Raw genomic sequence first — 15,907 nt, 5'->3', positions numbered from 1 at the left:
CCTTCATTGCTGGAGGGATTGAATTTAAGAGCAGGGAGGTTATGCTGCAACTGTACAGGGTTCTGGTGAGGCCACACCTAGAGTACTGCATGCAGTTCTGAACTCCTTATTTGAAGAAAGATATACTGGCTTTGGAGGTGATGTAGAGGAGGTTTGCCAGGTTGATCCCAGAGATGAGGGTTTGGACTATGAGGAGAGATTGAGTCACCTGGGACTGTACTCACTGGAATTCAGAAGAATGAGAGGAGATCTTATAGAAACATTTAGAATTATGAAAGGGATCAATAAGATAGAGGCAGGGAAGTTGTTTCCACTGGTAGGTGAGACTAGAACTAGGGGACATAGCCTCAAGATTCAGGGGAGTAGATTTAGGACAGAAATGAGGAGGAACTGCTTTTCCCAGAGAGTGGTGAATCTGTGGAATTCTCTGCCCAATGAAGCAGTGGAGGCTCATCAGTAAATATATTTAAGACAAGGTTGGATAGATTTTTGCATAGTAGGGGAATTAAGGGTTATGGGGAAAAGGCAGGTAGGTGGAGATGAGTCCATGGCCAGATCAGCCATGATCTTATTGAATGACGGAGAAAGCTCAACGAGCCAGATGGCCTACTCCTTCTCCTATTGTGAGGGGCATAGATAGAGTAAATCCAAGCTGTCTTTTTCTACTGAGGTTGAGTGGGACTGCAACCAGATGTCATGGGTTAAGGGTGAAAGATGAAAAATTTAAGGGAACACTTCTTCACGCAGAGGGTCGTGAGAGTGTAGAATGAGCTGTCAGCACAGGTGGTGCACATGAGCTCGATTTCAATTTTTTAAGAGAAGTTTGGATGGGTACATGGATGGTAGGGGTATAGAAGGCTATGGTGCCTTTGCAAGTCGATGGGGTAGGCAGTTTAAATGGTTCAGCGCTGACTAGATGGGCCAAAGGGCCTGCTTCTGTGCTGTACTTTTCGAAGACTCTATGACTCTTCCACAATTTATTACTTAAATTTTAGCAGCACTATCCCAATGCATTATGTGTTTACCAAAGTCGAAGATGCATCATTATACTCAAGATAGAACCACCACCCAAACTTGGAGCAACTCCAATTATTGTTGGAGTTCAGGGAATAATCTGAAAGGCCTTACAATAGGCCATGTTAAAGCAGCAAATCCTGACCTTTGACTACGCAGCTCTACTCTTCATTCGAATCTGAAATCAAATTTCATAGTTGATAATTGACTCCAGCATCAAAAGTAATTTTTGGCTAATCCAGGTGTCTTTTGAAGATGTGTCTGGGATAAGGTTATTTAAAGTATTACACAGGGTCACTTTAAAATAATAGATTGTGCAGTTAGGATTGAGTTATTGACCACAGACAGAGGACTGGTAAATTGAAAAAACAGAACAGGATAATTTGGCAGGCTGTTATTCAGGTACCATACAAATCATTTTGAGGCTCTCAATTATAAATTGGCAAATTAATTTATGACTGTCACTTGTACTAGATACAGTGAAAGACTCTTGCCTGCTACCCATACATCCATTGTCAATTTTATTTATTATTGTTTTTCTTATTTGCACAATTTGTCTTGTTTTGCACATTGATTATTTGTCTGTCTCTATTTGTGTGGAGTTTTTAAACATAGCACAGTATAGACCCTTTCACTCACAATGTTATGCCGAGCCAAGATCAATCTAACTCTTCTCTCCCAACATAGCTCACCATTTTCTTTCATCCATGTGCATTTCTAAGAATCTCTTAAATCTCCCTAAGACATTCTCACAAATGTATTGTTGGTACGCTATACTCTGTACATTAGAGTATTGTTGGTACATTGTCAGTGGTTAAAGTGCCTACAGTATGTTTGTAAGTTGAAACTACCAACTATCCTACATAATCTTAGAGAGTGAATGAGACACAGACGTGGTGCTAGAAATGTTAGTTAATGATTCTATGAATATACAGACTATATCTGAATCAGAATACAAAATGTCAAGCATAATCTCTTCCAAATGTGCTTCCCTGCATTGAGAAGTGTGAGATTCAATTACAATTGTCAATCAATCTGCAAAATGTTTCATTGATTCTATTGTGCTTCTTTGTATTGATTGTGAATGCCTGCAAGAAAATTAATCTCAGGTGACATATACAGTATGTACTTTGATCATAACTTTTCTTCAAACTTCAGATGATAGTGTTACAATTACAGAGAACGTACACTGCAGGCAGACAATAAGGTGCAAAGTCAGAGTGAGGTAGATGGTGAGGTCAAGAGCCGACGTCATCGTACCTGGGGACTGTTCAATAGTCTACAGAATTATATGAAAAATTCAGCTGATGTAAATCTAAATGGGCTTATTGAGGCCAACATCAAGATCATGGGGATCGTTGTGAAGGTGTTAAAGAAATAAGGTTGGCCAGGATTTTTTTTAAACAATAGCACATTCTGTGGTGCAGAAGGGTGGGATGGAGAAGAGAAGAGCTGTTGTCATTGGAGACTCTATAGTCAGGGAAGCAGACAGGAGATTTTGTGGACGTGAGAAGGACACCCGCATGGTTTGTTGCCTCTCGGGTGCCTCCAGGATGTCTCTGACCGGGTGCACGACATCCTGGTATGAGAGGGAAAGCAACCAGAAGTCATGATACATGTTGGCACCAATGACATAGGCAGGAAGAGGGATGAGGTCCTGAGGTGTGAGTTTCAGGAACTAGGCAGAAGGCTGAAGAACAGGACCTCAAGGGTGGCATTCGCAGGATTGCTGCCAGTGCTATGTGACAGAGATGGTAAGAATTGGAGGAGATGGCAGTTGAAAGCGTGGCTGAGGAGTTGGTGCAGAGAGAAGGGTTTTAGATTTTTGAATCATTGGGATCTCTTCTGGGGAAGGTGGGACCTGTACAGATTGGATGGGTTGCACCTGAACTCAAGGGGGAGCAATATCCTTGCAGGTAGGTTTGCTAGCATGGTTCGGGAGGGTTTAAACTAATTTGCAAGGGGGATAGGACCCGGAGCGATAGAGCAGTGAAAGAAGTGCATGGAGTAAAGCCAGGTCTAACATACAGAGAGGCTTTGAGGAAAGAGAAGCAGAATAAATAGTGTAAAGGTAGGAAGGTAGAAGGGCTAAAGTGCGTGTACTTCAATGCAAGAAGCATCAGGAACAAAGGTGATGAACTGAGAGCTTGGATACATACATGGAATTACGATGTAGTGGCCATTACAGAGACTTGGCTGGCACCAGGGCAGGAATGGATTCTCAATATTCTTGGATTTCAGTGCTTTAAAAGGGGAGGAGGGGTGGCATTACTGGTCAGGGATACTATTACAGCTACAGAAAGGGTGGGTAATGTAGCAGGATCCTCTTTTGAGTCAGTATGGGTGGAAGTCAGGAACAGGAAGGGAGCAGTTACTCTACTGGGGGTATTCTATAGGCCCCTTGGCAGCAGCAGAGATACCGAGCAGATTGGGAGGCAAATTTTGGAAAGGTGCAAAAATAACAGGGTTGTTATCATGGGTGACTTTAACTTATCTAATATTGATTGGCACCTGATTAGTTCCAAGGGTTTAGATGGGGCAGAGTTTGTTAAGTGTGTCCAGGACGGATTCCTGTCACAGTATGTGGACAGGCTGCCTAAGGGGAATGCTATGCTAGATCATACTAGGTAATGAACCGGGTCAGGTCACAGATCTCTCAGTGGGTGATCAGCTGGGGGACAGTGACCACCGCTCCCTGGCCTTTAGCATTATCATGGAAAAGGATAGAATCAGGGAGGACAGGAAAATTTTTAATTGGGGAAGGGCAAATTATGAGACTATGAGGCTAGAACTTGCGTGTGTAAATTGGGATGAGGTTTTTGCAGGGAAATGTACTATGGACATGTGGTCGATATTTAGAGATCTCTTGCAGGATGTAAGGGATAAATTTGTCCTGGTGAGGAAGATAAAGAATGGTAGGGTGAAGGAACCATGAGTAACAAGTGAGATGGAAAATCTAGTCAGGTGGAAGAAGGCAGCATACATGAGGTTTAGGAAGCAAGGATCAGATGGGTCTATTGAGGAATATAGGGTAGCAAGAAAGGAGCTAAAGAAGGGGCAGAGGAGAGCAAGAAGGGGGCATGAGAAGGCCTTGGCGAGCAGGGTAAAGGAAAACCCCAAGGCATTCTTCAATTATGTGAAGAACAAAAGGATGACAGGAGTGAAGATAGGACCGATTAGAGATAATGCTGGGAAGGTGTGCCTAGAGGCTGTGGAAGTGAGTGAGGTCCTCAATGAATACTTCTCTTCGGTATTCACCAATGAGAGGGAACTTGATGACGGTGAGGACAATATGAGTGAGGTTGATGTTCTGGAGCATGTTGATATTAAGGCAGAGGAGATGTTGGAGTTATTAAAATACATTAGGACGGATAAGTCCCCAGGGCCTGACGGAATATTCCCAAGGCTGCACCACGAGGCAAGGGAAGAGATTGCTGAGCCTCTGGCTAGGATCTTTATGTCCTCGTTGTCTACGGGAATGGTACCGGAAGATTGGAGGGAGGCGAATGTTGTCCCCTTCTTCAAAAATGGTAATAGGGATAGTCCGGGTAATTATAGACCAGTGAGCCTTACGTCTCTGGTGGGAAAGCTGTTGGAAAGATTCTTAGAGATAGGATCTATGGGCATTTAGAGAATCATGGTCTGATCAGAGACAGTCAGCATGGCTTTGTGAAGGGCAGATCGTGTCTAACAAGCCTGATAGAATTCTTTGAGGAGGTGACCAGGCATATAGATGAGGGTAGTGCAGTGGATGTGATCTATATGGATCTTAGTAAGGCATTTGACAATGTTCCACACGTTAGGCTTATTCAGAAAGAAGGCATAGGATCCAGGGAAGTTTGGCCAGGTGGATTCAGAATTGGTGTGCCTGCAGAAAGCAGAGGGATATGGTGGAGGGAGTACATTCGGATTGGAGGGTTGTGACCAGTGGTGTCCCACAAGGATCAGTTCTGGGACCTCTATTTTTCATAATTTTTATTAATGACCTGGAAGTGGGGGTAGAAGGCTGGGTTGGCAACTTTGCAGACGACACAAAGGTTGGTGGTGTTGTAGATAGTGTAGAGGATTGTCGAAGATTGCAGAGAGACATTGATAGGATGCAGAAGTGGGCTGAGAAGTGGCAGATGGAGTTCAACCCGGAGAAGTGTGAGGTGGTACACTTTGGAAGGACAAACTCCAAGGCAGAGTACAAAGTAAATGGCAGGATACTTGGTAGTGTGGAAGAGCAGCGGGATCTCGGGGTACATGTCCACAGATCCCTGAAAGTTACCTTACAGGTAGATAAGGTAGTTAAGAAAGCTTATGGGGTGTTAGCTTTCATAAGTCAAGGGGTAGAGTTTAAGAGTCGCGAGGTAATGATGCAGCTCTATAAAAATCTCGTTAGGCCACACTTGGAGTACTGTGTCCAGTTCTGGTCACCTCACTATAGGAAGGATGTGGAAGCATTGGAAAGGGTACAGAGGAGATTTACCAGGATGCTGCCTGGTTTAGAGAGTATGGATTATGATCAGAGATTAAGGGAGCTAGGGCTTTACTCTTTGGAGAGGAGGAGGATGAGAGGAGACATGATAGAGGTGTACAAGATATTGAGAGGAATAGATAGAGTGGATAGCCAGCACCTCTTCCCCAGGGCACCACTGCTCAATACAAGGGGACATGGCTTTAAGGTAATTGGTGGGAAGTTCAAGGGGGATATTAGAGGAAGGTTTTTTACTCAGAGTGGTTGGTGCGTGGAATACACTGCCTGAGTCAGTGGTGGAGGCAAATACACTAGTGAAATTTAAGAGACTACTAGACAGGTATATGGAGGAATTTAAGTTGGGGGGTTATATGGGAGGCAGGGTTTGAGGGTCAGCACAACAATGTGGGCCGAAGGGCCTGTACTGTGCTGTACTATTCTATGTTCTATGTTCATTCAAATGAACATTCAATATGAAAAGAAAATGGGAGAAACTTAAAGGTGTTTCCCTTTTTCCACTGTAGACATTTGATGAAGAGCCATGTATTATTTGTCATGATGATTTGACACCAGACAGCATGTTTATCCTGTCATGCAAACATCACTTTCATGAAGTGGTAAGTTTATTTCATTTAATCTTATTTTTAGCACTTTAATATGTGGCTGATTTACACTGGTGGAAACATGCTCATGCTAATAGATGTGAAATCAGGTTTGTTCCTGTAATTTTTCAGCTGATTCAAGGATAAGTTACTTTAGCTCTTCATAAATAGAAACACTAGTTTCAACCATCTGGCATTTAGGGAGGAAGGAGGAAGGCACTCATCTTGTAAATTTGAATGTAGAATAGAATAGAACAATACAGCACAAGCCTTTCAGTCCATGCGGTACTGACCTTTATAAACCTTTTTCATGAACAATCTAATCCTTTCTCCTGTTTTCTTAACATGTGACACGATGATTTACATAGAAACATAGAAAACCTACAACACAATACAGGCCCTTTGGCCCACAAAGTTGTGCCGAACATGTCCCTACCTTAGAAATTACTAGGCTTACCTATAGCCCTCTATTTTACTAAGCTCCATTTTAAAAGACCCCATCATATCGGCCTCCACCACCGTTGCTGGCAGCCCATTCTACGCACTCACCACTCCGACTAAAAAAACTTACCCCTGACATCTCCTCTGTACCTACTCCCTAGCACCTTAAACCTGTGTTCTCTTGTGGCAACCATTTCAGCCCTGGGAAAAAGCCTCTGACTATCCACATGATCAATGCCTCTCATCATCTTATACACCTCTATCAGGTCATCTCTCATCCTCCGTTGCTCCAAGGAGAAAAGGCTGAGTTCACTCAACCTATTCTTATAAGGTATGCTCCCCAATCCAGGCAACATCCTTATAAATCTCCTCTGCACCCTTTCTATGGCTTCCACATCCTTCCTGTAGTGAGGCAACCAGAAATGAGCACAGTACTCCAAGTGGGGTGTGACCACGGTCCTATATAGCTGCAACATTACCTCTTGGCTCCTAAGTTCAACTCCACGATTGATGAAGGCTAATACACCGTATGCCTTCTTAACCACAGAGTCAACCTGCGCAGCTGCTTTGAGCGTCCCATGGACTCGGACCCCAAGATCCCTCTGATCCTCCACACTGCCAAGATTCTTACCATTAATACTATATTTGGCTAATATATTTTATCTTACCAAAATGAACCACTTCACACTTATTTGGGTTGAACTCCGTCTGCCACTTCTCAGCCCGGTTTGGCATCCTATCAATGTCCCACTGTAACTTCTGACAGCCCTCCACACTATCCACAACACCTCCAACCTTGTGTCATCAGCAAACTTACTAACCCATCCCTCCACTTCCTCATCCAGGTCATTTGTAAAAATCACAAAGAGTAAGGGTCCCGGAACCAGATCCCTGAAGCACCCCACTGGTGACCAACCTCCAGGCAGAATATGACCCGTCTACAACCACTCTTTTCCTTGTGTGGGCAAGCCAATTCTCGATCCACAAAGCAGTGTCCCCTTGGATCCCATGCCTCTTTACTTTCTCAATAAGCCTTGCATGGGGTACCTAATCAAATGCACTGCTGATTTAAAAGTCTCTTAAATGTTCCTTTGTCACCACCCCTAGCAATGTGTTCTTGGTACCTTCCACTCTGTGCAAAAAAAAAAGACATAACTCTGACATCTCCCTTAAAATTTCCTTTACTCACCTTAAAAGGATTTCCTCTGGTATTGGCCATCGTTGCCTTGGGGAGAAGGACACTGGCTGTCCACTTTATCAAGCCTCTCAATCTTATTCACCTCTACCAAGTTGCCTGTAATCCTCTGTCACTCCACGGAGAAAAACCATAGCCTGCTCAACTTTTCCTCATACGACATGTTCTCTAATCCAGACAACATCCTAGAAAATCTCCAGTGCACCCTCTCTAAAGCTTCCACACCCTTCTTATAATGAGGTGATCAGAAATGAACACACAACTCCAAGTGTGGTCTTAACTACTGTTTTATAAAAGTGCAACATTACTTCATGGCTCTTGAACTCAATTCCCTGACTAATAACAAATTGGGTAATAGTTTCCTGATAGTTTGAATGGAAGTTGAATGGATTACTTCTTTTATATCTAAAATACAAACTGAAGCGTTTGGTTAAAACTTTTTTTTGTATGTGAACTAGTGCCTCTTGCTGAGTCTACATTTGCCTTGTTTTCTATTTACATTTAATACACATGTTATTCGGGCCTTGAGTTCAAATGTACAGTGGTACAGTAGCATAGTGGTTTAATTCCCGATACTGCCTGTAAGGAGTTTATATGTTCTCCCCGTGACCACGTATATTTCTTCCAGGCGCTCCAGTCCCCGTCCCCCCCACCACCACACAGTCCAAAGATGTACCGGCTAATAGGTTAGTTGGTCATTGTAAATTGTAAATAGTCTAGGGGTAAATCAGGAGTTGCCGGGCGGGGGATCGCGAAAGGCCTATTCAGCACCATATCTCAATAAATAAAATGTATCATTTCCTGTGTGAAAATAACAAAATGAATGTGTGCTTAATTTATTTCTTTGTTACCATACAGTGCATCAAGAAGTGGCTGAAAGCAAACAGGACCTGTCCGACGTGTCGAGTCTATGCTCTCCTGCCTGAGGAGTTCCCTGTGCTGCCTGGAATATTAACTGCACAAAACTTCCACTTTCCATAAATAATCAATTGTTAATCATTAATTTCTGACTCGTTAATCTTATCCCCCCCCACAAAATATTAGGTAATACTAGAATAGTTCAAAATTACTTTTATAGTCAACTATCTCCTGACATTATCAACATGTGTATTCGTGACCGTTATGAGCAATCATCAGTCCAGCTCTGCTATGCTAATGATCATGAGCAGTGGTTTAGCAAGATTTTAAGATTACAATTTCACAAAAAAACCTGTAATCCTTTAAATTGATTTTAAAATTAGTAAATAATGGATTTTGTATAATTATGGAAACATACTAAATCTTAACCTTTTGTACTACCTATTGTAGCATGTGCCCTGTTGCTTGATTCCTAATTAAAATAATACTTTCATATGTATCAGACTGTATTAAAGGACCAGTATGAAATATGGTGGGGAATCTTGAGCAGAAGGAGCAGTACTCCATTGAACACAAACTATCTGCCCAATGCATTTCCTACCTCTGCGACTGGAAGCTAACTTGTTCTCATGCCCAATTCTAATGAAGATCCTAGACAAGAAACCTTCGGTTCCTTTTTATAGATGCTGTCCAGGCTGAGTGTTTCTACCATTTGAATTTTTATTTGGCATTTCTAACAGCTCCAGTTTGATTTTCCTACTTTGTGTGAAACTCACTTCAAGGTTGGGCTTCAGAGCATCTGTAATTATCTACCCATCTGACCCTTATCTATTGTTGCTGTTTTGTTTCCCTAAATGCCCTATTGTGGCAATATAGGTGGTTGCTAATTAATAGACTGATTTCAAAGAAGCTAATTTGTAAAAATAACTTACTGAAGCTAAATTTGATGAGACTGGCAGTACAGGTTTACTTTATACTTTATTGTCGCCAAACAATTGATACTAGAACGTACAATCATCACAGCGATATTTGATTCTGCACTTCCCGTTCCCTGGATTACAAATAGATAGTAGATATTAAAAATTTAAATTATATATCATAAATAGAAAATAGAAAAATGGGAAGTAAGGTAGTGCAAAAAAACCGAGAGGCAGGTCCGGATATTTGGATGGCACGGCCCAGATCCGGGTCAGGATCCGTTCAGCAGTCTTATCACAGTTGGAAAGAAGCTGTTCCCAAATCTCGCAAATCTGGAAATTTCCAGCGGTTCATATTTACACTGTGTCCACACCTTAAGGGGCTTGAGTTCAGAGTTGGTGTCCAAGTTGAAAGGAAAGTTTCACCAACAGCCTGGTTTTGTGCAGTGATCAGGATCCAGAGGTATTTCTGCAAGTGAGGCGGGGGGGATGTGGCTACCACAGCCAGGCAATGGCTGGTGAATGGCAATCAGAATTATGTTCTGTTTTCTGCAGTCAGGTGTTGATAACCTAATGCCAGTGAAGGACATCTCCTCAGAGCTTTCAGGGAACTTAGCAGCAGGGTTCCCTGCAGGAACTATGGACATAGGAGGAGCAATGTTTGAATGTACAGAACCAAGTTGTCATCTCTGAATTACCGCCTAGGCTACTTGGGGTCAGGAAGATCAGAGGACTGAAGGGCTGTAGCTTAAAAATTGGTGTTGGACAAAAAGGGGTTTGATTCAAAGGTTCATTTTATTGTCAAAGTATGCGTGTACAATACAACCCTGATATTTGTCTACTCCAGATAGCCCCGGCACAAAAATGAAAGGAAACAAAACTCGCAGACCCCAGAAATCCCCCCTCTCTGCAGCATAAAACAAACGACAATAACAATCCCCAACCCCGTCATTCGCAGAAAAAAAGCAACAGTAATTGTCCCCAAGCCCGTCACTTGCAGAAAAAAACAGTGACACTGGCACCAAACCCCCTCAACACACAAAAAATTAACAGATCAGCCACAAGAAAAATCACAAAAATTGAAGGAAACCAATATAAAGTACAGTCCAATAATCACAAATCTCAAAATAGCAAAAACTTTTTGTCTGCATACGAGGAGAGCAGCTGCACAAACCCAGTCTTTTGGTAAAGAGTGACCGCCAAATGTACCAGTCAAGCTGCTGACCCCCTCTGCATTCACCTGAATGCTTCAGTTTTCCTTGCTGCTATGAGATAGAGTCTTTCATGACCCCACACCTCTTCTCTGGTCTTTTACACAAGACAACTTGTGTTCTTGGTCCTTTTCTACTCCCCGCCTCTGATCTCCACAAGGCAGCTCTCCAGATACAGCATCACACTATATCCTCAATCGAGTTCCAACAGTTTCCGTAACGCAAACAGGACAAGAAGAACAAGTGGAAGGCAGAAAAGTGAAAAAACTAGAAAGATCTGCTATATGGAAGATGTCGCCCAAGGAATTGTTCCCTGGTGATATCTTGACCAGAAGATTCATGGCACTTCTATATGTAGCCGGGAAAAGAGAACTGTTATGTTGGAATAGGCTTTTCCTGAATTCATCTCCAATTAGTGTCATTACAAATCATAATTAACAAATTTGGCAAATTGAGATCTAACATCCCTTGGGCATAATAGTATGCTAACCAGCATTTTAAAGGGAGGCAGCTGAGATACTGGATGCATTGATTGTTATAAAATTACATGGAAAAGTCCCAGCCAGTTTAAAAACAAAGCAGTAACTGCTGAGAGTGAGAGAAAGAACAGACCGTCAGACCTTATGATCTAAATGTTGGGGAACTGAAAATATTACTAAAAAGTTCTGTGACCCCTAGTCTTCGTAATTTATGTAAATAAAGACTTAGCTGGAAAGGTGGGGTTGGTAATTTTGCAAATGACATGAAGGTTGATATTGTGGGCAGTGTTGAAGGTTCCCATAAGCTGCAATAGAACATTGACAGGATGCTAGCTAGGTTGAGAAGTGGCAGATGGAGTTCAACCCAGAGAGGTGAAGTGATACTCTTGGAAAGCTGACCACCTATGCTCTCTTCTCACTGCTGCCATCAGGAAGAAGAAAGAGGAGCCTCAGGACCCATGCCACCAGGTTCAGGAACAGTTACCAACCCTCAACCATCAGGCTCTTGAACCAGTGGGGGTAACTTCACTCACCCCATCACTAAACTGTTCCCACAACCTGTGGGCTCACTTTCAAGGACTCTTCTTCTCATGTTCTCAGTATTTATTGTTTGTTTATTATTATTATTGCTTTGTTTCCTTTTGTATTCGCACAGTTTGTTGTCTTTTGCACGTTATTAATTATGTTTCTTGGATTTACTGCGTATAGCTGCAAGAAAACAAATCAGGGTTGTGTATGGTGACAGGTATTCCTTTGATAATAAATTTGCTTAGAACTTTGAACATGAAGGCAGAATGCAGGTCTAATGGCAATAGGAGGAACAGGGGATCTTGTGGTTTACATCAATAGATCCCTCAAAGTTACTGCACACATTGATAGAGTGGTTAAGAAAGTGTATGGCATGTTCAGTTCTCGTCCTCTCATAGGAAGAATGTAAAGACTTTATAGAAGGTGCAGAGTTTTACCAAGATGCTGTCTGGATTAGAAAGCATGTCTTATGAGGAAAGATTGAGTGAGTTAGGGCTGTTCTCTTCAGAGTGAAAGAAGATGAGAGGTCACTTGATAGAGGTGGATAAGATAGGGTGGAGAGATAGCATCCTTTTCCCCAAGGCAGCAATAGCTATTATGAGAGGTCATAAGTGTATGATACACACTGTGGGAAGTGGTGGTAGGAACTGATACATTAGGGACATTTAAGAGACTCACAGATAAGATGAACGAAAAATAGAAGACTACATGGGAGGGAAGGGCTAGATTGATATTGGAGTAGGTTAGAAGGCAGGCTGAAGGGTCTACTATGTTTTACTGTTCTATGTCCTAAAGCATAACACAACTAGTCGTCCGATAATACTTTCTGAAAAGGAATTGGTCTTTCATTTGAAGATAAAACTAGCAGGGTAAATAAGTAAATATATAAACTCTGGATTTGAAAAAGATTATTGAACCAGAAGAAAAAGATTGTGGAGTTGAAGTCAAAATTGTTAGCATGAATCAATTAACAGTAAACATTGGGAGTAAAAGGTCACTAGACACGAGAATACTATAACACAGTACAGGCCCTTCAGCCCTTGATGTTGTGCCGACCCATATATTCCTTAAAGAAAGAGAAAAAAAGTACTAAACCCACACTACCCTGTAACCCTCTATTTTTCTTTCATCCATGTGCCTGACCAAGAGGCTCTTAAATACCCCTAATGTTTTAGCCTCCACCACCATCCCTGGCAAGTCATTCCAGTCACCCACAACCCTGTGTAAAAAAAAAACTTACCCCTGATGTCTCCCCTAAACTTCCCTCCCTTAACTTTGTACATATGCCCTCTGGTGTTTGCTGTTCATACCCTGGGAAACAAGTACTGGCTATCCACCCTATCTATGCCTCTCATAATCTTGTAGACCTTTTCTCAAGTCCCTTCTCATCCTTCTATGCTCCAAAGAGAAAAGTCCCAGCTCTGCTAACCTTGCCTCGTAAGACTTGTTTTCCAATCCAGGCAACTTCCTGGTAAATCTCCTCTGCACCCTCTCCATAGCTTCTACATCCTTCCTTATAATGAGGTGACCAGAACTGAACACAATACTCTCAGTGTGGTCTCACCAGAGATCTGTAGAGTTGCAACATGACCTCTCTACTCTTGAACTCAATCCCCCTATTAATGAAGCCTAGCATCCCATAGGCCTTCTTAACTATCCTATCAACCTGCGCAGCGACCTTGAGGGATGTATGGATTTGAACCCCAAGTTCCCTCTGTTCATCCACACTCTTAAGTAATCGACTATTAACCCTGTACTCAGCCTTCTGGTTTGTCCTTCCAAAATGCATCACCTCACACTTATCCAGATTGAACTCCATCTGCCACTTTTCTGCCCAACTCTGCATCCTGTCTATATCCTCTTGTAACCTTCAACAACCTACAGCTCCATCCACAACTCCTCCAATCTTCGTGCCATCCGTAAACTTACTCACCCATCCTTCCACCTCTTCATCCAGGTCATTTATAAAAATCACGAAGAGCAGGTGTCCCAGGACAGATCCTTGCGGCACTCCACTAGTCACCGATCTCCAGGCAGAATACTTTCCTTCCACTACTACCCTCTGCTTTCTTCAGTTTCAGTTTTGCAAGGTATCGGTGCGATTCAACCTGTCGACAACTTGCATGAAAGATTCTAGGATCGTGGATCAACTTTCATATGTAATGTATCCTGTTTCCTAGGCAAAACAAAGATAGGTGGAAATACAAATTAGAGGGAAGTCTATAAAGGGATTAAAAGTTGAAGGAAATAAATTATTTAGCTATAGTAAATCAATTTAAAAACAACTCAGTGCTGAAGAAACCAAGTCAGATAGCATCCGTAGAGAGAATTTCAGCTTTTATAACCTTAATGTTACGAGACACGTGCCAGCTTCTGGGATTAGACGCTCAAACTCCCCAGAGTACAGATTGCTGACGCAGCCCCATTTAAAGGTTCAAGATGGTCCGCTAATTGGTAATCATGTTTTGAGCGTCAAGAATTGAGTATTTAAGGAACACTTGAACTGTGGTTTGGTGCTCAATTGTAAGCCTACTTGTGATATCAACCAGGGTTTGTTTTAAGCTCAGTGTAAAAAGTGTGTCTCCAACCTTGCTTCAGATATCCCTGTTTTTCGGTCCAATTCATCCTCGTCAGGGACTTACATCACACTTACTCCAGAACAGCAAATTTTAAGCTCACTTGAAGTAATCATTTAGCAAAGGAGTCTCAAAGGTGTGTACTATTCTCAAGCACAACATATTGTACATCTTTCCATTATATTTTAAGCATGTCTCAATAGCTCTTAATTATTTCTTTGGCATAAAAGGCATTGTATAAAATCCATAAATCTGTCTAGTGCTGATGCAGTTTCCACATTCTACCAGCAGAGGTCCATTTTGCTCCAACATCATACACACTAACATGCTTCTCACTGCTACCACACACGATCTTAAACGCTGACCGATTAATAGAATATCGAAAATTCAACACAAATTGGCCATTGTCAAAAAAACTTTTAAAAAGTTATCTTCATAACGGCACAAGAATTTATGAAATTACAATGATAAATTAAACTGCATTAAACAGTCTGTGATGGAGGAACTTGGCACGTCAAGCAGTGTCAATAGTGGAGTAAAGGATTTGCTGATATTTCAGGTTGAAACTCTGCATCACATCCAAAACATCAAAGAATCCTCCCACCACTGTCCCCTCTTGTGTGCGAAGCTACATAATAACTGAAATGCTGTCGTGCACATAGCCTTTATTGCCACACGGCTGGAATTTTCTTTAACAATGTTAACATAATTTTGAATTCTATGTTAATATAATCGTGAAATACTCTAATTGTGTTAATAAATATAATTCATAAATTTTCTACATAATAAATGAACCCACAATCTTTACATTTTAGAGCTTTACAAATTGTAACAATAAACACAGAATGGAAATTGGTAGCTCGGTAATAAACTGCTGGCCTGCTCAACACTGATACCGTCTAGTCAAAACATTTTACTTTTGCCATTGTGCCTGTCAATTGTTTTGACTGCCGAACATTGTTTACTTGTGTTGTGAGTAAAGTTTGTGTTTGTTTGATGTGCTTATTACCAAAAAAAACAGTTAAAGTGCCGCATAGGATTCAGATCATGCAAAAATTTCCTGCTCAGAGCAACTGTGGGTCTGTCAAAAAAAAGATTCGAGGGTATGTTGGCCCACCCCCACAGCTACTGATGGATCCACTGAGTTGTTGCTCCACAAATTATTGATGTAGTTTTAATCTTGTGCCTGCCCATCAGTAAGATTGAATTGCATTTATACATAGGACACAAAGTACTTAATACCTAAATCCTGAGAATTTAAAAACTGCACACATACTCAATCTAATATTGGAACAGTCACATGAGACATTGAGATAGACCACTCGAGACTAAGTTCCCATGTGAAAACATATCTACGCTATGCAGATAGTGTGTTTGCTGAAGGAAGGCAGTCAGAAACATCAAATTTAGATCTGTAAAATTAAAGTCTTACCAGATGAGTTATCATTGATCCCAGTGAGTGACTAAAGCCTTACTGCCTTTTATATACGAGGGGTGATTGATAAGTTCGTGCCTAAGGTAGGAGTCAATTTCAGAAAAACTAGCACATTTATTTTTCAACATTGTCCCCTCCTACACGTACACACTTAGTCCAGCGGTCGTGAAGCATACAGATCCCTTCTTTGTA

General features: G+C 41.7%; 1 protein-coding gene across 7 annotated transcripts in view; it reads left to right on the top strand.

Moving 5' to 3' along the window:
• Window positions 1-9,056, top strand: part of ttc3 (tetratricopeptide repeat domain 3) — a 138,508-nt gene extending 129,452 nt beyond the window's left edge. For all 7 annotated transcript variants that reach the window (XM_063050404.1, XM_063050403.1, XM_063050402.1 and 4 more), the window contains 2 exons: window positions 5,998-6,090; window positions 8,570-9,056. In XM_063050404.1, the coding sequence (XP_062906474.1) occupies window positions 5,998-6,090; window positions 8,570-8,692 (216 nt within the window). In that variant the 3' untranslated portion in view covers window positions 8,693-9,056. The remainder of the gene's footprint in view (window positions 1-5,997; window positions 6,091-8,569) is intronic.
• Window positions 9,057-15,907: the final 6,851 nt, after the last annotated feature.

This window comes from Mobula hypostoma, chromosome 6 (genome assembly GCF_963921235.1).
Source record: "Mobula hypostoma chromosome 6, sMobHyp1.1, whole genome shotgun sequence".
NCBI classification, from domain to species: Eukaryota; Metazoa; Chordata; class Chondrichthyes; order Myliobatiformes; family Myliobatidae; genus Mobula; species Mobula hypostoma.
This window is presented reverse-complemented; position numbering and strand designations above follow the sequence as displayed.